This window comes from Rhinolophus hipposideros (genome assembly GCF_964194185.1).
Source record: "Rhinolophus hipposideros genome assembly, chromosome: 5".
Lineage (NCBI taxonomy): Eukaryota > Metazoa > Chordata > Mammalia > Chiroptera > Rhinolophidae > Rhinolophus > Rhinolophus hipposideros.
Genome location: NC_138051.1, coordinates 5,759,863 through 5,785,079, shown reverse-complemented (window position 1 = coordinate 5,785,079; position 25,217 = coordinate 5,759,863). Strand labels below are relative to the sequence as shown.

The following is a 25,217-nucleotide window of genomic DNA, read 5'->3' as shown; positions in this document are numbered from 1 at the left end:
GAGTAAAGGAAATGAGATCATACATGCAGAATATTTAGCAGATTGTAGGACATGGAAGGTGAGCTCAGACAGTGCTGTTTTGTAGTGATGGTTAGGAAGATGGAAGAGTGGGCGCCCAGGAGGCCTTTGAGTCAGTGCCTTGTGACAGCAGCTGCAGAGAGGGACATCGTGGCCTGTGGGAGGGGTGTGACTGACGGCCAAGGCCGGGCTGGAAGGTTTCCCAGACTAGATTCTGAGTGTGGGGATTCTCTACTGTTTGAACACGGAGAGTGACACGAACATTAATCCAGGTTCTGCCCCCTCCCTGGTCACTCATTTCATCTTCAGGCTGCACATGCCCACTCAGCTGCCCACTCTGACCTTGGCCCGGACGTTGTCCACCGCTCACCTATGAGTGCTATTTCCGCTGCGGCTCCTGCCAGCGTTTCATCCTCAGAAAGGACAGGCTTCTTGCATGGCTTGTTTCCACTCTGGCCTTGGTCTTGGAGACTAAAGGCTCAATTTGGCGGGAGGTAAGGCCCAGGTCAAGCTAGGACAGAGACGCTCCCTGTCCACAGTCTCAGCAGCCTGCGGAAGCCTCTGATGCCAGCTTGGATGTCAAGACTCAATCTCAAGGTCATTGTCACATTCGCACAGCAGGCTGCTGCTGGGCCCCTGGGTTTACTTTCACTGCTCCACTTCTGAGTAGTAACTAATCACTGATGGGGCAGACTAAAGAGAAGAGGGGAAGGGGCTTCCTATCCCTTCTTCATCCCCCTGTATCTCTATACCTGCCCCATATCTAAAGCTGAGCCCTTAGGTCTGCGGCAACTGAGTGGCTTGAAAATGTGCTATAGGTCTCACCATGGTTTAAGGGAGGATTTTGTTTTGTTCTATTTCACTTTTAGTGATAAAGGAATTTGTACATGGAATGACAGAAAGAGAGAGAGGTAAAGTTAGTAGAGCAAAGACCTAGAGGAAAACTGGGAAGGATTGCAAGCCGTGGAATCTAGGACACAAGTAAGGAGACTCTAATCTCTGTTTGGGTAGGACACCTCTGTTCTCTGACACTGGTGAGAGGATACGGGGATGTGGCAGACATAAATACATTTGTAGGAGGGAGCCTGGACGTTGAGGGATTTCATGCCAGGTGGCCTCAATATTCTCTGGGAACTAGGAGTCAAAGCCATCTGTTGAGAGGAGAATTGAAGTAAGAATGGAATTAGGGAGTAGCAGTGAAGATCTGGAATAGCCACCATGGGTGCTTTCTAGAGACATGGCGGAGAATGGCTCAGAGGCACTGAAGACTGAATTTATGATTTTCTTTTTGGCAGCATCTAGCAGTACAGACCCAGGGTTCAAGAGAGCCGAGTTGGGGTTAGTCCCAGGTCACCTGTCGTGTGGGGGAGGCTGCTCGTTGCGCCATTTGTCATGCAGGGCAGCCTGCGGGGCCTCTAGTCCTGCTCCCCAGGTAAGAACACAGGATATGGTGAGGCCAAAAAGGAACACCCATGGAGCCATAGATAGGGGAGTCACACCACTATAGTCTCACTGGAGGCTGGTTCCACACGACCTGCAACCTGCCATCTGCTTCTCTGCCTGCCAACCAACCGACTGACCAACCAGCGCAGCCGGGGCAGTTACATCAGTGGCTAATTGACAAACTGGTTACAGCTGACAGCCATCTACTACCCAAGCCAGCACCTTTCCACGTGAGGCCGAGAACCTGGAAACTGTTCTCTGGGACTCTGTCCCCACGTCACCTATTATGGGAGTAGAGAACATCATTATGGGAAGCATCTTGCCCAATGCCTGGAGTTTGAATAGTGATTCTCCCTAGGTCTCATTAACCCTCATCCTTCTCTCTAAGTGGCTCAGAGCAACTTGAATTACCAGAAGCCCATCCTGTCCCACCCTCTGTGTCCGCTCCTTCTCCTCACCCTTGAGAGTCAAGTGGCTGCAGGAGTAGATGGCAGGTAGGTAACTTGCCTCTTTGGCAATGATTGATCTCCCTGTGCTCAGGGTCCCAGAGGCAGCATGCAGCCAAGACAGGGAGAAACCTCTGATTCCCTGGGGTATATACTGGGGCCATAGGCCTAGATCTCATCCTGTCAATCAAAAACTGCTCAGGGGATGTCACTTTGTCTCCTCTCTGAGGACCCAACATGTAGACAGGAAATCTCACCCACTTTCCCTGGTGCCAAGGCCCGCTTTATTTATAAGGGCATGTTCACAGAGGTTTCATTATAACTGACTCACTCTATCTGTGTTTCCACAGAATAGTTTCCCAAACTTCCCATTGTGGATAGGGAGAGCTAGGGACCAGTGTCACTTAGAAATATGTTTCTTGGCAGAGGATTTATTGGCACAGCAACCAAATGGGTACCACTTATATATCAAAGAGCTTAGTTTTCAGCCCTGGCCCACTATCCTGACATGCCATGACACAGATGTCAACCAAATGGCTTGACAATCTAAGAGAGAGATGAGCTATATGTCTCACTTTATTTTTAGCCACTTTCAATTTTGTTGATTCACTTGTATAAAAGAATAAAGATTTAAAAAAATAAACCCATTTAGGCTACATCTTTCATCTCCTGGTTCAACTATTCATTCCTTTTTATTTTGGCAGTGGAGACCGCGGTTCTATAGTGATGTTTGGTATGTTGCCATCTTGTGGTGGGAGAGGGGAACTGCCTATTTATGCTCTGGGGTTGCAGTCATTGTTTCAACAAACACTGTATTTGTTGAGGGGCCACTCTGCATCAGGCACTGGATGGTAATTGCCGTCATCTCTTTACATTAAAAATAAGAGTCTGCCTATGTGATGGGACTCTGCCCCTGGGATTGGTGGTAACTACCATTCCAGACCTTCCACAGCAGCTGTATCTCAGGAATCCAATAACCTGCTCTCCACTCTATTTGAGATTTCCCCAACAATCTTGGAAGCTGAAGGAACCTGATGGAATAAGGCTGCCCGGGGCTTTCAGAATTCATTTCAGGTGCTACAAAACGTGACCTTTTCCAGCTGTAGTAATTTCCCATCCTTACACATCAGTGGTTCTTGGCTTTGGCTGAATCACCTTAGAATCACCTTCAGGCTTTTAAAAACAGTGATGCCCAGAACTCACCCACAGAGATTCTGATTTCATAGTTCAGGGGTGAAGCATTGGTATTTTTAAAGCTCTCCAGGTGATTCTAATGTGCAGTCAGAATTGAGAGCTGCTATAAAAGTTGGTAAGCATTGCTGTTATAACTAGAATTACTCGTCATAGTCACACACCTCTCCTCACTCCTCGCACGCAGACAGAAATTGGGGAGCAGCATGGCCCCATCATCTAAGAATTTCATTGGTCTCTCACATTACAGGGAATACTTTCCAAGTTTCTGGGGGTCTTTGAGAAGCTCCACAAGCTACTCTTAAAGGGTATATGACCAATAGGGCACATTTCTTATTGTTGTTCAGACTAAGGGAATACAGTCTGAAAGTAGAATGGGTGAGGGGAGAGCTGCTGTCATGCGGGGCGTCTGGCGGGGTCTCAGCTCCCGCTCCCTGCACAAGAACGCAGGACGTGGTGAGGCCAAAAAGGAACACCCACAGAGCCATAAGTAGGGGAGTCATATCACTATATTCTTGCCGGCGGCATCGCCTCTCTGCAATCCGCTCTTGCTAGCCCCCATTCTTTTTGCTAGCGTAGCCGCAGCCGTTATATTAGTGGCCAATGGCTCACTGGTTATAGCTGACGGCCAACTAGCCACAGCTGATGGCCATCCAATCACAGTTGATGGCCATTTACTACCCGAGCCAGCACCTTTCTATGTGAGGCCGAGAGCCTGGAAACTGCTTTTGGGGGCTTTGTCCCCACAGCTGCAAACAAACATATTCTGGTCACCAAAAGAACATAAAGTAAAACTCCAAGGGGAGCCTTGCAAAGTATGGGAAGTTAGGGGGAATAAAGTTTGTTTTGTTTTCTCTTTCAGGTTCTAAACTGAATCTATGCAATCCTGGAAATTAATGTTTGTCATTGGGAGGGGTGTGTGTGTGCACACCAACTCTTAATCCATGGACATTTGGAAGAATGAAGAGGTCCATTTTCAATTGACATTGGTGGGACACCTTAAAGAGGTCCAGATCTGGGGCCCCACATCCCCCACAGGTTATCTGGCTCTGAAGGATTTGAAGAGCCCAGATTCATCTTGGACCATTTGCTGAGCCATTCTAGATGGAGTAACTAAGACTTGGCTCAATGAGCTTCTGGGATTTGGATGGGGGAGTGGGAGATCTTCATGTGACAGACCAGTCCCTATCGATGGGAGGTGGAGTTTCTCAAACATGGGAGGGTATGCCCACGCCAGAGGGGAGAGATTTGAAGAGGGAGCCTGTCTCTCCACAAGGAAGCAGATACAAGGTCAAAGGAACACGATTAGGCTCTGGAGATCACCCGCCTAAACATTTCCTTCTCTGAAATGTTTAATTTCTTGGATGTTTTTCCACATCTTGGGTGTTTTGCCAAGAAAAAAGTTACGGGTGGCTGTTTAAATTTCTTTCTCTTATTTGTTGTAACTTTATATTTTCAACTTTTAGTAAAGTCTGATACATTTATTGGTGTTTGTGTGATAATTTTGTAAAGAACAAAAAGACGCATTCACCTGCCTTCCCCTGCACATAGACCATGCGTGGCTCGCGAAGCAGCAGAATGCTGAGTCAGCTTGCCCTAAGATGACCGGAGACGTTGTTACTGGGAGATGACGTTGAATCCTCGGTTCTTGGGCTCTTGAAGGAAAGACTTCAATCAAGAGACAGAACTGTGTGCAGAATAAAACAGCCAGAAATGTATTAATAAAAGAAAGTACGCTCTGAGACATGGAGGGGGCTGACCGAAGAGAGGGCAGCAGCCCAGCCTCACGTTGGGTGAAGGCCTTTATTTCTATGGGTAGAACTGCCTTCCCCTCTCACTTCTCTTATCTCTCTTTCTCCCCCTGAGGTGCCTAGTCCTCTGGTATTTAGCAATGCATTTCTTTGATTTAGGGGCCTGTGTAAACACACCCCTTTGATTTAGGAGCATGTGCAAACACACCCCTTGGTTTGGGGCATGTATAAACACATCCCCTTGATTTGGGGGCATGTGTAAACACATCCCGTTGGGGTATGTGAAAACCTAGAATCCTGTTGGGCCAGTAACTCATTGGCGGTCCTGACAAATAGAATGTGTTCCCTGATATAAGCAGGATGTCTTCCTCTCTTCTAATGCATTTCTTTGATATAGGACTATGTTGAAACACACCCCTTTGATTTAGGGGCATGTGTAAACACTCTTCTTAGGGAGTAGCCCTGGAGTTCTGCTGGGCAGCTGCAAGGGGTCTTGACCCAAGTAGGAGCTGCAGTAAGGGGCTTTCTAACAGGGACTAAATTTCTCCTTTTCATGCTCATTTCTATCTATCTACCTACCCTATCAACGTGGCGCACACAGAATCCAGAGCCACCAGGAATACAGAATTCAGAGGCACAGAGGTCAGGAAACCTCAGACACAGGAGGAGGGTGACAGCCTGCACTTCTCCCAAATATAGAGGGAGGCAACCCTTAAGAAGGGAAAGCTGTCATTTAGATTACACCATATATTTTTCATTAGTGAGCTAAAGGGGGAAAGAGGAAAGCAGGTAATTGCTAAGGCAGATCCAGAGGTGTGATTTTTACTTAATTAGTTTGCAGTAGCAGAGACATCCCATAAATACGAGGACATATATGGGGAAAAAAAAGTGAAAAATGTAAGACTAAAGGTAAAAATTGGGGAGTCTAAGCAGTATGAAAAATTTCCAGGTATAACAGGTTTGGGAGACATAGGCCAAATCCTAGCCCTTTATTTTTCCCACGAGAAAACAGACCCTGAGAGAGGCAAGGGTCACTGCCGTCCCCAAGGCTACAGAGCTATTTGACCTGAGAGCCTTGGTTTGCCTCTACCTCTCCTGAATCCCAGTTAGGTCTTGGTTTTGTTTCCTGGTTTCCCACGTGTCATCTTGATCCTGCTCATTTGAATATTGATGACAGTGAACACAGGAAGGCAACGGGTGGGCTGTCCTGGGGAACTTAACCAATTTTCTTTCATTGGGCTTTCTGGTGACAATTAAAGGTAAGTTTTATTTTCTGTTTTTTAAATCTATTTTTATTGTGTTTTGTTTTTAGTAATGACCACTGTTTGTGTAGACAGGGAGTTAAATATCTGAGCCAGCACTCTCCCCTTTGTTTGCAGTATACTCACAGACTTTCGAACTGCGTGGGCAAAGAGTATCAAATGGTTTCCATTTAAAAGGGAACTTGAAATTGAGCCACGGAGCTTGGCTGCAGTTCCCATGCTAAGTGATTCCAAGGAGGGCAGCCTAACCCTTTCCTTGAGGAGTCATTTGCCCAAAACCAAGGTGATCAGAGCTTTGGAGAAGAGAAACAAAGCAGGAGCAGAAACATCCCAGAAACCAACTGAAATGCCCCCTTGGTAGGCATCAATGACTCTTAGAACTTAGGCTTAAGCCTCTCGCTCTCGCGCGCGCTCTCTCTCTCTCTCTCTCTCTCTCTCTCATTCTCTCTCTCTATCTCTCTCTCTCTCTCTCTCTCTCTCCATCACCCCTCCAGAATTAATGCCATTTTGTCATCCAGACTTGGGGGTTTGGGATGGCATTTTTGCCACTGGTCAGAGGGTCTGGCAAAATAGAGACTTATACTGGCACCCAAGTATTATTTCTTTTCTGTGTTAAATGAGAAGCTGCCTCAAGTGGTGACTTGTGGGCCTCCCAACAACCTTGACCACGCTCACTTTCCAGGTCCAAGGGCTAGCCCTTCCCATGAAGCTCTGTGCTCCGTGGCTGAGCCCGCACTTGTCCCTGAGGAATAGGGACATAGGAGGTAGCTCTGGGAGGTGGCCAAACTTGCCTGGGCCCCCTGAGTGCTGTGTTTATAGCAACGGTATGCAAGTTGTGTGGGCTGAAGGAAGCTGGCAGTAAGGCTGCTGTGGTCTGGGTCAGGTCACCCTGTGCCTGGGACCCTCGGAAAAGCTTGGAGACACCACGTTTGTTTATTCCGAGGCAGAAGGCCAGGAAAACACATTGGAAAGAAGCCCTGCCCCTTCATCAGTGGGGTGAGCCAGACAAGGAAATTCGAACCACAAAGACCACACCACATTATCAAAGTGAACTGGTTTCTTGTCCTCTCGCATCCTCAGTCCCAGTTAAATGTTCCAATTATTTGGATTGCTCTTCTCAAGGTATGATTACTTTTCTCTTTAATTAATCATATTTTAGAAACAAGAAAGCCCTTTTCCCATAATTCACTGTTATACATCCATTCTCCACATAGCAGCCAGAAAGATGTTGAAGAAGCACAGATTCCTTTCCAACTGTTTCCACGGCTGTACCTGGGCTTGCCCTGCCCTTCTCCCTGATCTCACTGTGTCTCCCCCAGCTCTTAGCTCCAGCCGCACTGGCCTTGGGTTTATTCACCAGGTATTTCAGGTTTTGGGGACTAATAAGGATGGATCGGGCTGCGCAAACACCTGAAACCGCCCATCAAGCTTTTTTATTACTTTTTAAAACTTCACATACATCAGCTTCACTTTCATTGTTTTCGAGGTTTTACACATGCATAGATTCTTGTAATCTTCACCACAAACAGGACACAGAACGATTCCAGTTCCCAAAAGAAATCCCTCATGCTGCCGCTTTATTATCTCTTCCTGCTCCCACCCTCTTGCAACCACGGATCTGTTGCTAGAGTTTTGCCTTTTCCAGATTGTCACATGAAGTGAATAATGCAGTACGTAATCTTTTAAGACTGGTTTCTTTCATGTAGCATAATGCATTTGAGATTTATCCACATTGTTGCGTGTAGCAATAGCCCACTCCTTTTTCATCGCTGAGTAGTATTCCATTGTATGGATGCAGCACATTTTTTTACCCATTTACTCATTGAAGAATATTTGAATAGTTTCCAGTTGGGGGCAATTATTCATAAGGCTGCTATTAAACATTAGTGTGTAGATTTTCGTGTGAGCATGTTTTCACTTCTCTGTGATAAATACCTACCCGTGAGATTGCTGGGTCAAATGCGAAGTATATGTTTAACTTTGTAAGAAAATATCAAACTGTTCACCATTTTGCATTCCCACCAGCCATGTACAAGAGTTCCAGTTGCTCCACATCGTATCAGCACTTTGTAGTATCAGAATCTTTTATATTAGCCATTCTAATAAATATGTAATTGTATCTCATTCTGGCTTTTCATCTGAATTTCCCTAATGACTAATGACGTGAACAGCTGTTCCTATGTTTATTTGCCATCTGTGTATCTTCTCTGGTGAGGTGTGTGTTCAAGTCCTTTGCCCATTCAAAAACATATGTTGTTTGCTTTCTTATTGTTGAGTTGGGAAAGTTCTTTATATATTCTGGATACAACAAGTCTTTTGTTGGATATGTGATTTGCAAATATTTTCTTCCAGGTCGTGGCTCATCTTTTCATTCTCTTAATAGCGTCTTTCACAGAGCAAAAGGTTTTAATTCAATGAATTCCAATTTATCAACATTTGGACAGAATTTGTTTTGTGATCCAAGAGCATGAAGATTTTCTCTTATTTTTTAATCTGAGTATTATAGTTTTTTTAATTTTACATTTAGGTCTTGGATTTATTTTCATTTAATTTTTGTATTTGATGTGAGATGTAGGTTGAGGTTCAAACTTTGCATATGAATATTCAATTGTTCCACCACCATCTGTTGAAAAGACAATCTGTTGAACTTCTCTCATACCTTTGTCAAAACTTTGAACAGGCACTTCATAAAAGAAGATATATAGATGGCAAATAAGCATGTGGAAAGGTCTTCAACATCAGGAAAAGACCTTCAATGTTAAAAAAGTGCAAATTAAAACCACAATGAGTTATCACCACACACCTTTTAGACTGGCTAAAATTAAGTGTTGGTGAAGATGTGACAGAGCCGAAACTCTGACCCTGCTGGTGGGAATGTAAAATGGTACAAACGGTTTGAAAAGAATTTGTCAGTTTCTTTAAAAGTTAAACACACAATTACCACTTCTTGCAGCCATCCTACTCCTATTTACAAAGAGAAATGGAAACATAAGTCCAGACACATGTCCAAAAACTTGTACATGAATGTTCATGGCAGCTTTATTTGTAACACCAAAACATGATACAGCCTAAATGCCCATCAACAACTGAATGGATAAGCAAAATGGATACAATGGAATACTGCACAGCAATAAAAAGGAATGACCTATTGATACATGCTACAACATGGATGATTCTCAAAATAATTATGTCGAATTCAGGAAGCAAGACCAAAAAGTACACTCCGCATGATTCCATTAATATTAAATTTCAAGAAATGTAAACTAACATAAATGAGTGAAAGCAGATCAGTGATTACCAGAAGATAAAATACGTAGGTGGAGAGGGGTAGGGAGACAGGATTACCAGAGGAGGCAAGGAAACTTTTAGGGATAATGGATATGTTCATTATCTTGATTGATGGTTTCACAGACCTATACATGTCAAAATTTATCAAATTGTACCCTTTATATTTGTACGATTTGGTGTAAGGCAATTATACTTCAACAAAACTCTTTAAATTTGACCATATTTTATGGATCTGTTTCTGGAGTCTCTATGCTGTTCCACTTACCTATGTCTATTTTTGAGTCCATACTATCCTGTTTTGATCACTGTTTTATTTTATAGTATATATTAAAATCAGGTAGGGTGAGTCTTGCAACTTGTTCTTCTTTTTCAAAATTATTTTGGATAACCTAGTTCCTTCTTTTATATGTAAATTTTATAATCGGCTTGTCTATACCTACAAAGAATCGTAGTGGGATTCCCTTGGCATTGCCTTTAATCAATCAATTGGGTAAGTTTAACATTTTAACTATAATGAATCTTCTAATACATGAACAGAGTAAGTCCCCTTGTCTATGTAGGTCTTCTTTGATTTCTTTCATCAGTGTTTTGTAGTTTTCGCCATGTAGATCCTGCACATATTTTATAGCTAAGTTATAGCTACTTAGTTAAAGCTAGTTAGTTATAGTTAGTTATAGCTAAGTATATCATATTCTTTTTGGAGCTACGTATTATAAATGGTAATTTTTTTTTAAATTTCAGTTTCCAATTGTTCATTTGTAGGTATAGGAAAATCATTGATTTTTGTATGTTGACTTATTCCATGATCTTGCTATACACACTTAGTTCTAGAAGCTTTTTTTTTTTTTTTTTGTAGATTTCTTGGGATTTTCTACATGTCACCCATGATAGAGACTAGTTTCATTTCTTCCTTTCCATTCTGAATGCCTTTTATATCTTGTCTAATTACACTTGCTAGGATTTCCAGTACAACGTGGAGCAGTGGTGCTCAGAGCTGACGTCCTTCGCTGACCATGCTTAACATTAGAACAGAGAGACACAGCCGGGCGAGTCCTCTGAATGTGATGCAAGTGGGACACACGCTCGGCTGTGAAGTAGCACCCTCGGCAAAAAACTGAACCTGGGACTGACCAAGCCTCTAGCCAGGGATGAGGCCACTAGTCAGGGGAGGCCAAAAACTCGGTGATCAAGACAAATAACAGCTCTTTTTCATTTATTTTTTTTATGGGGGAACAGTGTGTTTCTCCAGGGCCCATCAGCTCCAAGTCGTTGTCCTTCAATCTAGTGGTGGAGGGCGCAGCTCAGCTCCAAGTCCAGTTGCCGTTTTCAATCTCAGTTACAGGGGGCGCAGCCCACCATCCCATGTGGGAATTGAACCGGCCGCCTTGTTGTTGAGAGCTCGCGCTCTAACCAGCTGAGCCAACCGGTCACCCTCCAGAAGCTCAGCGGCAGCTTGTTGTCTTCAATCTAGTTGTGGAGGGCGCAGCTCACTGGCCCATGAGGGAATTGAACCAGCAACCCTGTTGTTCAGAACTTGTGCTCTAACCAACTGAGCTATCCGGCTGCTCTGACAAATAACATCTTAATGCAATATTTTAAAAACTCAAAATTAATGCAAAAAATTAATGATGAACCAAATATCAACATTTTAAATAAAGACAGGATCAGCAGTACTGGGTTTTCCTTTCCATTATGGCTCAGACTATTATTAATCCTGATTCTGGTCTAGAGTCTAGATCTAATGACTGTTTTACAGAAAAGACAGAAATAGAAGAAATGTTGAATGAATCCAGTATGTGGGAAATTACAGGACAATGATGAGTTTCTTCAATAAATAAATTAAAAGAAAAAACACCTGGAGTGCCAGGTACTACATGTAGTAAATACAGATGTGTGTACTCTGTGATGCTTTATTTACCAAGTCATACCTTTATGATAGGTGTACTTTTCAACAGTACATTCTATTATAATAAATAAAATGTTTTTTTTTTTTAAAGATGGAATAAAAAGCACCTAAGTTGAAACAGTTACTAAGTTCAGGTGATTAGATTTGGGCTGTTTATATAATTTTATTTTTAATGTTCTTTTATAATGTTCAGTCATTCTTTTATAATTTATAATTTATAAATTACAATTTTATAACTATGTTATTTATGTAACTAATAATTATTAAAATGTCTAGTTATTTTTTTATGTAACTTATAAGTTTTAGGAATTATAAATTTAAGCAAAAGTTTTAGAAATACTTATCTGGCCCTCAGTTACTAGAGCTGCATACTGAAGTATGTAGGGATGAATTGAATGAAGCATGGGATCTGTTTTTAAATATTTTAGCTTTTTTAAATCCAGAAACTTTGCCCTAAAAATTTTTAGAAAGATGAAAAGAAGAAAGAAGAAAGGAAAAGTTCCCAAGGAAGTAAATGTGGGAAAAATTCATAATTGTTGAATCTGGGGAACTTATTAGAGTTTCTTATACTCTCTACTTTTGTATTTGCTTGAAACTTTTTATTTTAAAATTAAAAATAAATAAACTTTCACCCCCTCATTTGGTATAATTTTCTACACCATTACATTGTTTTGTTTTTTTCTAAATTGGTATCTGAAATTATCTTGCGTATTGGTGTATTGCCTGCCTCCTCCCAGAATAAAAGCACGAGGATAGGATGTAGCTGGGTCTTGCTCACTCCTTTATACCCAGCAATGAAAACAGTTAAAAACAATGAATTTTATCAGCATCTTACATCTAATATGATGTCTCAAAGATGTTACATGTTGTAGTTGATGGGGATTTTATTTTTTATATTATTTAAAGAATAAGAACTCAGTACAGCCTCACTTTCTGTCTCAAAGGGATCCCAGCTCTTCACGTAGATATCCTAGCTCTGTTTTCCTTGGATGGTCAGCAAGATTTTAATGGATGCAGAGACTAAGTCTGCCCCCAAGGAGTTCTTCACAATCATTTCATAGTCCCGAAATCTGATTATTTGCCAATCTGTAAAGACCACAAAGCCCAGCGATTTCATTTGACCTATTATTAAGTTTCCCAGTGAAGGTGTTAATTTCAGACTACTTTGGAGTTTTATAGACTCCATCTTCCTTAAATTGTTGTAAGGCTACGCTAAACAAAAAACAGATGTTGCACTCTATAAATTGCCATTACCAGCTGCTAATCTGTTCTCAATGTCAAAGTCAGCTTCTCCAACTTTGAAGAGGCTGTGCAACTCAGAACAAGCAAGTTTCTGTTCCAAAATTTAGCTCCTTAAAAGTGAAAACAGTTGAAATTTCTCACGTGATATTTCTTGTGTTTAAAAGCAAAAACAAATCTACTGGTCTGTGTCGTGTCTTTTCTTTTCTTGGTTATGGGCCTGTGGTATTAGAAGAATTGTTTTTGGATAAAGAAAACATTTATGCGCATTTATAATACTTGCTATCTGTTCTTTCCCTGAAGTCTGCCCTATGGCCACTTGAGATGACATATTACTCATGTACGTGTGTGTAACTGAATTCATCTGGGCACATGTTGATTGGGTTGGCCCTTCAGAGTGTATTCCAGGTGCTTCAGGTTGGGACCAACACCCTCATTTTACACACACGAGCGGCAGCTTCAGTGGTCTCTTGGTCCTGACTTGGCCTCCATTCCTAAGCTCCTCCCATCTGTCCTGGGTTCACACGCTCCTTTTTATATTCCTCAGGGGTTCAGAGTTCAGGAGTCCCCATTCTAGACTTAATCATACACAATATGCTTTCCCATACCTTGCGATGAGACATGCAGACACTCCAAGGTGCATTCCAGGGCCAGAGTGTTTCAGGACACAGAGTTGTCAAACAGAGCTGAATTGTAGTGCCCTTGCAATTTATATGGCCTGGAAACGGGTCTGCTTGGATGGGTGGAAACACTAAATGTATAGTACACTGTACAATATATTTAAGGCTGAGGAAAACAAGGTTTTCATTCAGTATCCATTCAACAAATACTTCCCAAGCTCCAGCCATGGGCCAGACTTAATTAAATGTGGTCCTTACCTCACGGTTCACCATCCAGCAAAGAAATGGTGCATAAACAATTGACTATAATGTAAAGTGATTAGTGCTCCAGATAAGTCTTTCCCATCCTTCTTACTTAGGATGAATTTATAGCTGAGAGTTTTAGTGACGATAAGTTTCTTGGAGCAATGTTTTAAAGTTGGGATGGTGTGAAGTATTTTCCATGTATTAGCCCATTTAATCCTTACAAGAACACAATGTTGTAGGTATTATCATCCTCATTTTACAGATGAGGAAACTGAAGCCTAGAGAGGTGAGACAGGCTTCCTAGTTTGGCAAGTTGCAAGGCTGGAATTTGAACTAGGGTCTTTCTTACCCCCCAACCGTAAAAGTGTATGCAGGGTTATGATCCATTTAGGCAGGGCTATGTCCCAGTTTGGACACTAGAGGGAGCGCAGAGAGCAAACCCGCGGGAGGAATTCACCTCCAGGGGTACCATTCTGACAAGCCATAATGAATTGGCCTTCCCAAACTCATCTTTGAAGGTGAGTTAACTATGACCGCAGGGGTGAGAAAGCAGGCCTGAACCAGTACACATTCCGGTTACAGATAAGGGCAAGGATCACTTAGGATACATCTTTCATCCAAAGTACTTCAGCCCACTGTTTCTTTTCCCCAAAGTATAGTAGGCTTGTGGAATTTAATTAGATATCTACTGTGTACAGTGACAAGACACATGTCTTGCTCGCTTCTGCTCATCCCATAGCTGATTCCAAATGTGGGGTGTGGTGCAAACATAGCTGCTCACCTAGAAATGGGTCCAAGGGAAAGTAGCTTAGTTCACCCGTTGGGCTGCATACATTCCAGACACGACCCTCACCACCCCATTTCTTCCAGCTCCCAGAGCACTGAGAGGCTGGCATGGCCCCGCTCCACTGGCAGCCTACAAAGGACTGACACCCCTCATTGTGAGGGCTGCTACATGTGAACGAAGTCCTGAGGCTGGAGCCTACAGCATCACGTTTCCCCTATGAGAACGGGCGCCCGCCAGGACCGCTGTCAGTGCCTGGAACAAGAAGTCGACACTCCCTACTGTTTCAGTCCTTTCCTCCTAGAGCGTTGCTGTTTGTTTCTGAGTACTTTTCCATCATGTTTACAACTCCCAAGGATAGAACACACAGCTGAATACTATCGGAAAAGGCAAGTTCACATTTTTGGGAAAGTAGTTAAAAATAATTGGTGACCAATGTGTCTTCAAAGAGCCCTTTCTCACGTGTTTCAGTCCTGTGTGGCAGAAACCAAACAGAGCCTTTTTCAACCCAGACACACCCTGGAGTGATGCAATGGGAAGTGAGACACGGGCATGGACCCGGTTTTGGATCAACCCTGCTAACGTCCAGAGGGCCTTCCCCCCATGATGCACAGCGCAAAGGACGTTCACTCCTTAGTCCCTGGTACGGGAAGGGGCAGCCAGCACTGTTTTTCTAAGGAAGTTATGTGAACAGAACTCCAGTCAGATGGGTTTGGAGGCATTATAAGGGCGGTAAACAAGGAGGATTGGACACAGGGAGGCCTTGGGAGGAGGGTGTAAGGATGTAAGTGAGCATGCGGGGAGTGAGAGAGCATGTAAAAAACCTTTCAGGGCTAGAATTGACAGCTCTGAGTTGTTCACTGAAGGTGGAAAATGGTGAAGAAAAAGGTCTAAATATGAGATGCTCACATGCATTGAATGTTTACCATGTGCAAGTTACTATGCGTTTTACGGGTACTGACTCATTTAGTTCTGACAAGTCATACAAGGTAGGACTATTAGCATCCACACTTTCTGGGAGAGGAAACCGAGGCACAGAGTGGTGAAGTCATTGCTGTGTCAAAAGTCACTAGGATTTGAACCCAGGCTGTCAGACGCCAGAACCTGCCTTCTTCACATATGCCTCAGACTCTTTTCCAGTCTGGGGACATGGAAGACAGCGAGGTCCCTGGGTGAGACGGAAAGTCAGGAGGAGCAGGTGTGCACATGTGTGAGGAGGTGGTGTGGGTGGGGGCAGACAAGGTGATATTGTGGCTGTGCGTAGGGTCCGAATGTGCTGCCAGCACCTCAGTGGAGAGGTCCAGCGGGCTTCGTGTCCCAATGCGGACAGGGAGCTGGTTTTCATTAAAAAATCACAAAACATCTGTACAAATGCTCTTGGCTGAGTTTCCCAGTCAAGCTGTTCAAGAAAGCCTGATCTGCTAACAAACAGGAAGCCTGTGCCCCCGCTGAAGGTTTGGCCAGAGCTTTAGAGCTCGGGTTCATCAGCAAGGTACCCACATAAAGTGTTTCTTGCAGTATAAAATAGAGATAACATCTGAACCTTTCTTGTGTGGATGCTGGAAGAATTAAATGAGATAATGCATGGAAAACCCTTGGCATAGTGGCTGGTATCTAATCACTGTTCAATAATGATTAACAAATTATGTTGACTGTGACTTGTCTAAAATCCCCCCAAATGGCAAATGGATAAGCCAACACTGGAATCTCGGCCGGTCCTTTTTCTGTGACACCAAGGCAGCTTCCAGTGCTAATGGACAGAAAACCAAGGAAAATGAGCTACCATTTATGGAGGGCCAACTGCATTTTAGACACTGACATCGAGACAAATCATTCTGCAGGGATACAAGGAGGCTGAGAGGGGCTAGTGACTGTCCTAAGGTCACACACAGAACTAGTAAGTGGGGGGTGGGATGTGGGAATCCCCTCACCTGTGACAGTGACAGTGGCTCTCAAATTCCAGCTTGCATCAGAATCTCTGGGGTGTGGGGAGGGCTTGTTAAAATCCAGATTCCAGGCCCCACTCTCAGAGTTTCTGATTCAGTGGGCCTGAGGCACAGCCTGAGAATTTGCATTTCTAACGAGTTCTCCGGTAATGTCACTACTGCTAATCCAGGGGGCCACGTCTAGAGACCTCGGTCTATATCATATTCAGCTGCCTCATGGGCAGGATTCATTGTCATGACAGATGCTCTAACATCTGCACACGCTCTGCCAACCCCTCAGGCTGCCAGGAGCCCCAGGGCTGCCCCTGGACACATTCAAGAAATGTGTCCCCGTTACTCCTCAGGGCCTCAGACACACTAACCACAGCCTTGTCAGACAGGCAGATTTTGTCAGGCACAGTCTACGACTTCAGAGCTGGCACTCCTGGTTGGGTGTTTTATTATTTATTCATTTGACAGGAAACATACATTTGGTCCTAGAAGCAACCATGCTACCGGCTTCATTAGTTACCATTATATGAGAGAACTCCTCTGGGCTCTCAGGCAGCACCTGCGTGGCCCACAGAGGACAGCTCCGTCACCGGAGGGAAGAACCCTGCCCCAAAGAAGAGACCCACTGCCAGGCCTTCCCTGAGGAGCCTCTGTCCCACTGCCGTCCAGAGCCATGAAATTCACACACGCCGGGCAGCGTCAAAACGATGGCCATGCTGGGAGGAACGGGTGTTCTCAACTGGAAGATGGTCGTAAACCCAGAGCATACCAGACAACTTATATACATTACAAATATATAAATTAAGAGGTCTACATGTATACAAAATCTTTCAAAGAGGACTTATTCTATGTCATGCCAGGTATTTGTCAGAAGGTTGAAAACAGAGGTGGTTTTCAATGGAGCTGGCATTAAAAACCGAAGGTGATCATACCTGGGCCCTGCCCCTCTCATGTCCACCATGGAACCCCTTGGTGTTGTCAGGGCCTCTGGGCAACCTGAGGACCCCCACAGGTAACCCATCTGCAGTCTGCATCTTCCGAGAGAGCAGGGGACTCGCTCTGGGGCTCTTCTCCTGTGTCCCCATCTCGGCTTGGCGGCGCCTCCGAACCCAGGGGCTGCCGGAAGGAGTAATGCTGCTGTCAGAGGAATAATCCATGCACTTGCGAAGGATCTCAGGACTGGTGCTAGAGTTCAGCCGACCTTCCTCAGCCAGCGGGGATTTTCGGGAAACGCCCTTGCGTTGAGCCAAGGGGCTGCTCCAAGGGCTGGAGCACGGGGAGGCATTCGGGCTCAGAAAGAGATTCTGGTGGCCAGAGGGGCTGAGCTTGCTGCTGACCGTGTGCCGCCGGCCAGCCATAGGGGACGTGGGATTGCTCTCGGGGTCAGAGGAGCTGTTAGCGGAAGACTCGTCTCCCATGTACTGCAGCTCCTCAACTCGCTTGTTCGGGGACTTGTTCAGGTGGACGCTCGCAGTGGGCTCCTCGTCCTGCTTCTTGTCTTTGGGGGGTTTCTTTTTGGGTGGCTTCAGACCAATCAGGACTGCTTTCATGTTCTCCCTGCCCTGAGATTCCGCGATCATGAACTCATGGGCTTTGATGGCTGCTTCCACCTCCTCGAACTCGACGATGGCACACTCCTGCGTCCCCACCTGGCTGTACCGGCTGCTGATCCTCCGGATATCAGGGGGCAGCTCTCTCCCGGGTTTGAGGATCCGCACTGACGAGATAACGCCAAAGGTCCCAAATAGCTTGAGCAGGTGTTCCATCACCTTCTCCTGCACCCTGCCATTCTTCTGGGGGGTGCCCAGGGCCCACAGCTTGGGGGACAGGTAGAGGTCATAGACCAGGAGCATCTTGCTGGGGAGATTCTCATTGGGGAAGAGCGGGACTGGGGTGGTCCGCCTCACCTTCCGATGGTCCTCATTCAACTCCAGGGTCACTGAGTACTTCAAGGCATGTGCTGTGGTTCTCCAGTCCCGTGTGAGGTGTTTTACCTGAAGAACAAAAAGCAAATAGGAAATGGCACCTCATGTCCTGTCCACCGTGTGTCCTCTGTAATCTCCCTCCCTCCTTTCCTTACCCCTGGAACACTGGGATCTAGAATCATACCTGGGGGGAGCAGGTGCTCACAATTCTAGTGAATGAATGAGTGAACACACATACTTTCCATAACGTCAAATGAGGCAACAGTTTGTAGTAGTGCTGTCCACGGGACGTTTTCATGACATGGAAATACTCTATCATGCACAAGTTTGGAGGTTAAATCTGCAGGCTCTGGAACAAAGCTGTTGGATACACAAATGGAAGGCCCACCTCCAACTGGCAGTGAGACCTGAGGAGTTATTCAACTTCTCAGTGCCTCGACTTCCTCATCTGTAAAATGGAGATAATAGTGCCTGCCTCATAGAGTCGTTGTGAGGATTAAATGAATATCTGTCTATCTATCTATCTATCTATCTATCTATCTATCTATCTACACACACACGTAACTTACTACAGTGTCTAGCTCACAGTGAGTACTCAATATTAGGTGCTGTCATTATTGCAAATATTACGTTCTATCATTTTGATAGGACTCACAGATTCTCAGCTACTCTGAAGTTGTATTTCTACATTTAATACAGAGAAGTTCTCCAAAGATCTTTCATATTTCACTGCACTATCTCCTGGGAATGATGTGGACTGTTTCAACTTAGAATCAAATTCAACCTGGGCCCCATGGAGAATGATGAAACAGTCCCCCTCCTCCCTGAGTGGAAATTGTGCGTATCAGGGTTGCAGTACGTGAAAGCTATATTTGTATCGTAAAACAGTAATTTTCAGGAGGCCCACTTCCAGTAAAGGGAATGCCAGGGAGAATGAGTCATCCCAAAGACACAGTGGAGGTGGGTGGGGTGGGTCGCCTGAGCCAGGAATGGCGAGATCACCCCGAGTCCTCTGAGGCCAGCCTAAAGCCGTGGCTCTGTAGAGGAACCCTGAGACCAAAACAGGGAAGGCGGCATGGGGGGCACCCTGGCAGGCAGAGCTATTGGAGGTGCAGGCAGGCTCCTGGAGAGAGGGTACTATCCACTCTAGCTTGAGGCCTCTGCGTGAAATGGCCCAGATTTGGGCTTAGGGTAACAGGGACCCCAAGTCACCTGCATACAGACTCCATGGGCTGGTGACCATGACACAGGCTAAGGGCAGAGAGAAGCGTGTCCAGGCAAAGGGTCAGACTTCAAGTGGATGATGTCAAGTAGGGGTCTGGACAGGGTGAACATGTGGCTGCAGGTCAGGGCCGGGTTGTGGGGAACCAAGCAGTGGTTCTCCTGGGGGTAGAACACAACCCATCAGGGAGGGAGCACTCAGGAGAGGAGAAGAGACCCCCTAAGCCTGAAGCCAAGCCAAAGGTGACTAGGGGAGGCCAGCACTGCCTTACTCAGAGGGCAGGGGAAGCTGATGGACAACCACATCCACTCCAGAGAGAAGCAGGCTCTGGCGAGGACCTGGCACCCCTCCAGAGCCAGGAGCAGGGCCCCCTGGACAATCTCAGCCATTCCGTGTCCCAGCCTGTGTCTGAATCTTGAGGAAGAGTATCCAGGTGCCATCTAAGAAGAGGAACCAGGGTGCTGAGGGCAACTACTAGAGCTTTGCGAGAATTCCAGAAACTCTGTAATTTCCCTGCTTGTGACCTTTGTCACGTAGGTTTTTCTACTATGATTAGCAGGGAACGCTTTAAGAGGAAAAAGGTCTTTGCTCTCATTTTGTAGGTGCTGGGGAGTCTGTGTCCACTCTGTAGCCAGTGTTCAGCAGAGAAGACCCCTCCTACATGGATCCATAGTGGCAACTTAAAAAAGAAAGAAAATTGGGCCGAAGCTTAGCGTCCCAGGGGCGGAAATGATCCCATTTCATTCCAGGTCTCCCACAAATACTTCATGTGAGGGCGTGCTCTCTGTTCTCCACACATGTGTGATATTGTGATTCATAGTAAGAAATATATACATATATATACATGTATATATTTGGTCTTCATCGCCGTTCCTGGCACCGAACTCCTGAAACCTATAGAATTTCCTGAGGGATAAGAGCACTAGGAACATCTTGTGTGTATTAATGAGGTGACTCCAAGTGGCTCCTGGATCGGGGCTGGTCGCCAGAAGACCAAGCAATGATTAGAAGCTTAGAATTTTCAGCCCCTCCATCCTCCAAAGAGGGAGGAGGGCTGGAAACGGAGTTAATAATTGATCACGCCTGTATGAGGAAGCCTCCATAAAGTCCCTGTGGGTGAACACACCCACCTACCTAGAGGGTGACATGTCCCAACTCCACTGGGATAGAAGCCCCCGCACCCAGGACCCTTCCAGACCTTACCCTGTGTCTCTTCATCTGGCTGTTCATTTGTATCCTTTATCGTGTCCTTTAACAAACTGGTGAATGTGTTTCCCTGAGTTCTGTGAACTATTCTAGCAAATAATCGACTCCAAGGGGAGGAGGTCAAAACCTCCAATTGGTAGCCACGTTGGACAGAAATCGTGGGTAACCTGGGGACCTACTGCTTGCAATTGGCATGGGAAATGGGGGGCATTCTTGTGGGAGTGAGCCCTTAACTTCTGGGATCTGACACTGTCTCCAGGTAGACTGTCAGAATTGAGTTAAATTGTAGGACACCCAGCTGGTGTCAGAATCGCTTGGTGTGAGAACGCTCTCCCCACCTCTGGTGGCAGTAGTGCGAGCAGAAAGGAGATGTACAGGGGAAGAGGACGTCTTTCCTTTACAACATGAAATGTCCCTTCCCCTCTCCTGTTCCTTGAAAACCCTACTCATTTCCCCAAGCCCCTACTTCAATGCCACCACTTCTGGGAAGACTTCTCAATTCTCCAGGCAGGGTTAGTTGCTCCGATCAACTCACCCCCAACAGTGCTTTGTTCTTTCTTTTGTGGTACTGTCTATGGTCATACTGTAATCCTACACTGATCTCTCTCCTTCATTGGACTTTGCAAGGGCAGGGGGAATGCCAAGTTCATTTAATATATCCTGTGCCGAACCAGTACTCAGCAGACAGGATGAATATGTGTGATGACTGAATATAGAGAGCAATGGAAGATAGCAGAGTTACCGGGTGGCAAGGCAAGAAGAGCTCTGGGAGAACAGCTCTCCTTAGTGCTCCCTCACAAAGTGGACAGGCAACTTGGCCAGGCCCCACTCGTTACAGATCTCATGATGTAACAGGCCGCACAGTGCCTTTCCATCCTGGTGAGTACCTTCCCCCGAGAGAGACACAGAGTTCTTACACTAATGGGCCTGTCAGCCCTTTGAGAAGCAGGGCAAACACAGTCCAGGTGCTGGCTGTGTACACAGCAGGGACATGTGGTCTGCTGCCCAGACAGCAGCGATCATTAGATATCCCAGATTTCCACCTACAGATGAGAGGTGGGCATTTCACAGCAAAACAAAGACCGCTGGCATCTTGGAGAAGACTCATCTCCAGAGTTCTGAGCACTCCTGCCTCCTTTTAGTTATTGAACTGGACAGATGAAAAGCTTGGACTTCATATCCTTCTAGGCCTGGCAGGTGTCTCATAAGGCCACCGAGTTGCCCTGTCCAGGCACAGATTCCTCCTGGCAACCCACTCGCCTGCCAAGAGTGCCTGACTTGACTAAGAACAAGCCATGTCATTTTATTACCGCTGCCAGCTGAGCTTTGTCCCTACACCCAGGCCCTTTCAATAGTGTGGGCCAGTATTCCTACTAACAGACCTCAGAGGAAATAAAGAATCATGAGTCATTAGGTTTCAAGGGGGTGAAAAGTATTGAGACCCACAGCCCCAAACACCCCTGAAACCCTTGCGGCTGCTCCTGAGAACGAAGCGTCACCTTTTTGAAGGAGGTGAGTAGCTTGACGCTCACATATCCCAACTTGTTCCTTCTCACGTGCTTTAGCAGGAAGGCATCCTTCTCCAGGTTTTCATCAGAAAAGTAGAATTCGATCTGATCCACCAGTTTCTTGATTAACTCCTCATCCGGGGGCTTCCACTCCTGCTCCAGGTCCTCACGCTCGTTCTCGCCCCCACTTGTCGTGGCGCCACTGAGACCAGAAGGAGACATTGGGTGTTATGAGCTGAATTGTTTCTCCCTGCCAGAATATATATGCTCAAGTCCCAACCCACCCCACCTCGGAATATGATCTTTTTTGGAAACAGAGTCTTACAGATGTCATTAGTTAAAGATGAAGTCATACCAGAGTAGGGTGGGCCCTAATCCTGTATGACTGTTGTCTTTAAAAGGGGACATCTGGAGACACGTGCACACAGGGAGAACGCCATGTGACGATGTGGGCAGGGATGGGATGATGCAGAAGTCAAGGAACATCGAAGATTGCCAGCAAACCACCGGAAGTTAGGGGGCAGGCCGAGGACAGGTCCTTCCCTAGCACCTTGAGAAGGAGCGTGTCCCTGCCCACACCTTGATTTCCAGAACCTCTGGCTTCCAGACCTGTGAGGCAATAAATTTCTGTTGTTCTAGATCCTTAGTTTGTGGTACTTTGTTACAGCAGCCTCAGGAAACTGCCCTGGGTCACACCTGAGCGGGACTCCTCAGAGGTGGTGATCGCACGACCACAAGAGTATGGGTTTTGCCTCCAAAGAGCTAAGAAATCAAGCTTCTGTCTTTAACAAAGAGGGAGAATCACTAAAATAACACCCTCTACCAACATTTACAGGAGGCGCTGACACTGGCAGGAGGATTTTCACATACGCTATGGTTCTTCCCTTCCCTAGAAGACAGTTTAGTGGGGCAACTAAACGTCCCCATTCTAGAGTTAGACTGCCTGGGCTCGAATCTTGACACCACCATTTATTAACTGAGTAACTGAGGCAAGGAACTCCACTGCCACACCTACCTCAGTTCCATCAGCTATAAACTGGGAATGATGATAATAGGGCGTCATAACTCCCAGTTTATCTATAGGCAGGGAGTCATCCTACACGGCATCTTGATGTCTAATAACATGACCATCAGACCCAGAACTTCCATTGACATGTTCTGAGCAGAGAACAATCTAGATCAGACGTCTAGTCCACCCATGTGCTTCTGCTCTGTTCGGAGAACTTGCCTGGCTCCCAAAGAGGCTCAGAAAGTTCACAGCAGCATTGTTCCCAACAGCCAAAAGGTGGAAGTAACTCAAGAGTCAATTGATGAATGAATAAATAAGATGCAGTGTGTATATATATATATATATATATATATATATATATATATATATATATATATATACAGTGAAATACATTTGAGCCTCAAAGAAAAATATTCTGACCCATGCTGTCGCATCCAGCGCAACACGGGCAGTGAGGGTGTGAGAAGGGGCGGCTTTGGGTTAAGTTTTTAAGAAAGAAAGAAACAGACTTAATGCAGTTAAATCTCAGAAGGCCAGGGGCCTCACAGTCATGAAAGCCTGGAGCCCAGAATGAAGCCGATGGGCTGTTTTTATTGATAAGTATACAAGGGAGTGTTACTGTTTTTGACACGGTCTGTGAGACTCATTTATCATGTTTTAGAAATAACCCAAACCAATTATGTGGATCTTTAAACAGCCAAAGCAGAAAGTCCTTGAGGTGAGATATGTGACTCCCTTGAGGGACAAATATCACATGTCGAAATTGTTTTACAGAGCTGAGGAGAGCTTAATCTTATTGCTCTAAAGACTCTTCTCACAATTAGGTGAGAGGGGAAAGCCAGGGTCAGCAGCGGCTTTTCCCAGGCAGGGGGAAGGGGAGACAAGGCCCCTTCCCAAATCTTTCTAAGGCAGCTCATGGGGGTCTCTACGGGGTTCCGCCTGGCTTGAGTTGCCCCCCCCCCGCCCCCGTGAGGAATCTTACTTGTCATTGGACGCAAACCCTCTTTTGGAGACTAAATAGAGAGAAGTATACAGTCCCAGAGATGCACAGTATCACAGACTCTTCTTTTTTTAAGGAAACACACAGGGGGACAATCGACTAGGCTGTTGTGTAACAGCACCATGCTACAACATAAACTTAGCCTGTGGTGGGAACCCTCCCAGGAGGCCCTGGGGCTGGCACACTCGGTGGGCAGCTTTGGACCCAGTTGGAGCATCACCCAGCCACCTTCAGGGATGACACACCCAAAGGGCAGACTGGGCAGGCACCAGAGCCCTGCTAAAGTGAATCCTGTTCCATAGGGTCAGCTCCTGCATCACAGCTCCTCCACTGTAGTCACGGCCAGTCCTCATAACCGATCATTCTGATGACCAACCCCTCCCATTGACGTGCAAACCGCAACCGAGGCTCAACTACAACAGGAGGGCACACTCAACCCACACAAGGGACACACCTGGAGTTCCAGGCTCAGGTGACAGGGAGACTGCGCAACTGAGCCCCACAGGACACCTACTACATAAGGCCACTCTATTAAGACCAGGAGACATAGCAGTCCAACCTAATACAGAGAAACAAACACAGGGAGGCAGTCAAAATGGGGAGACCAAGAAACATGTCCCAAATAAAAGGACAGAACACGTTCCATAAAAATAACCAAACAAAATGGAAAAAAGCAGTCTACCAGATATATTATAGAATTAGAAACACTGGTTATAAGGATGCTCAGTAATCTCAGGGTGAACTTCAACAGAGATAGGAAACATAAAATTGGAGATAGAGAACAAAAAAGAACCAGTCAGAAATAAAGAATGCAATAACTGAAATGAAGAACACATTAGCAGGAATCAACAGGAGATTAGTTGAAGCATAGGATCGAATCAGTGATTTAGAAGATAAGGTAGCAGAAAACACCCAAACAGAACACCCAAAAGAAAAAAGAATAAAAAAATGAGGAGAGTTTAAGGGACCTCTGGGACAACATCAAGTGTACCAACATTCACATTATAGGGGTACCAGAAGGAGAAGAGCGAGAGCAAGGAATTGAAAACCTATTTGAATAAATAATGACTGAAAATTTCCCTAACCTGGCAGAGGGAATATAGAAACCCAGAAAGCACAGAGAGTCCCGAACAAGATGAACCCAAAGAGACCCACATCAAGACACATCATAATTAAAATGCCAAAGGTTAAAAACAAAGAAAGAATCTTAAAAGCA

At 45.4% G+C, this 25,217-nt stretch overlaps 1 protein-coding gene across 1 annotated transcript in view; it reads right to left on the bottom strand.

The window, feature by feature from the left end:
* Window positions 1-7,923: 7,923 nt before the first annotated feature.
* Window positions 7,924-25,217, bottom strand: part of LARP6 (La ribonucleoprotein 6, translational regulator) — a 36,488-nt gene continuing 19,194 nt past the window's right edge. Inside the window, exons 2-3 of the mRNA XM_081049438.1 lie at window positions 21,984-22,194; window positions 7,924-18,125 (exon numbers count right to left, since the gene is read on the bottom strand). Coding sequence (XP_080905564.1) covers window positions 17,058-18,125; window positions 21,984-22,194 — 1,279 coding nt within the window. The 3' untranslated portion in view covers window positions 7,924-17,057. The remainder of the gene's footprint in view (window positions 18,126-21,983; window positions 22,195-25,217) is intronic.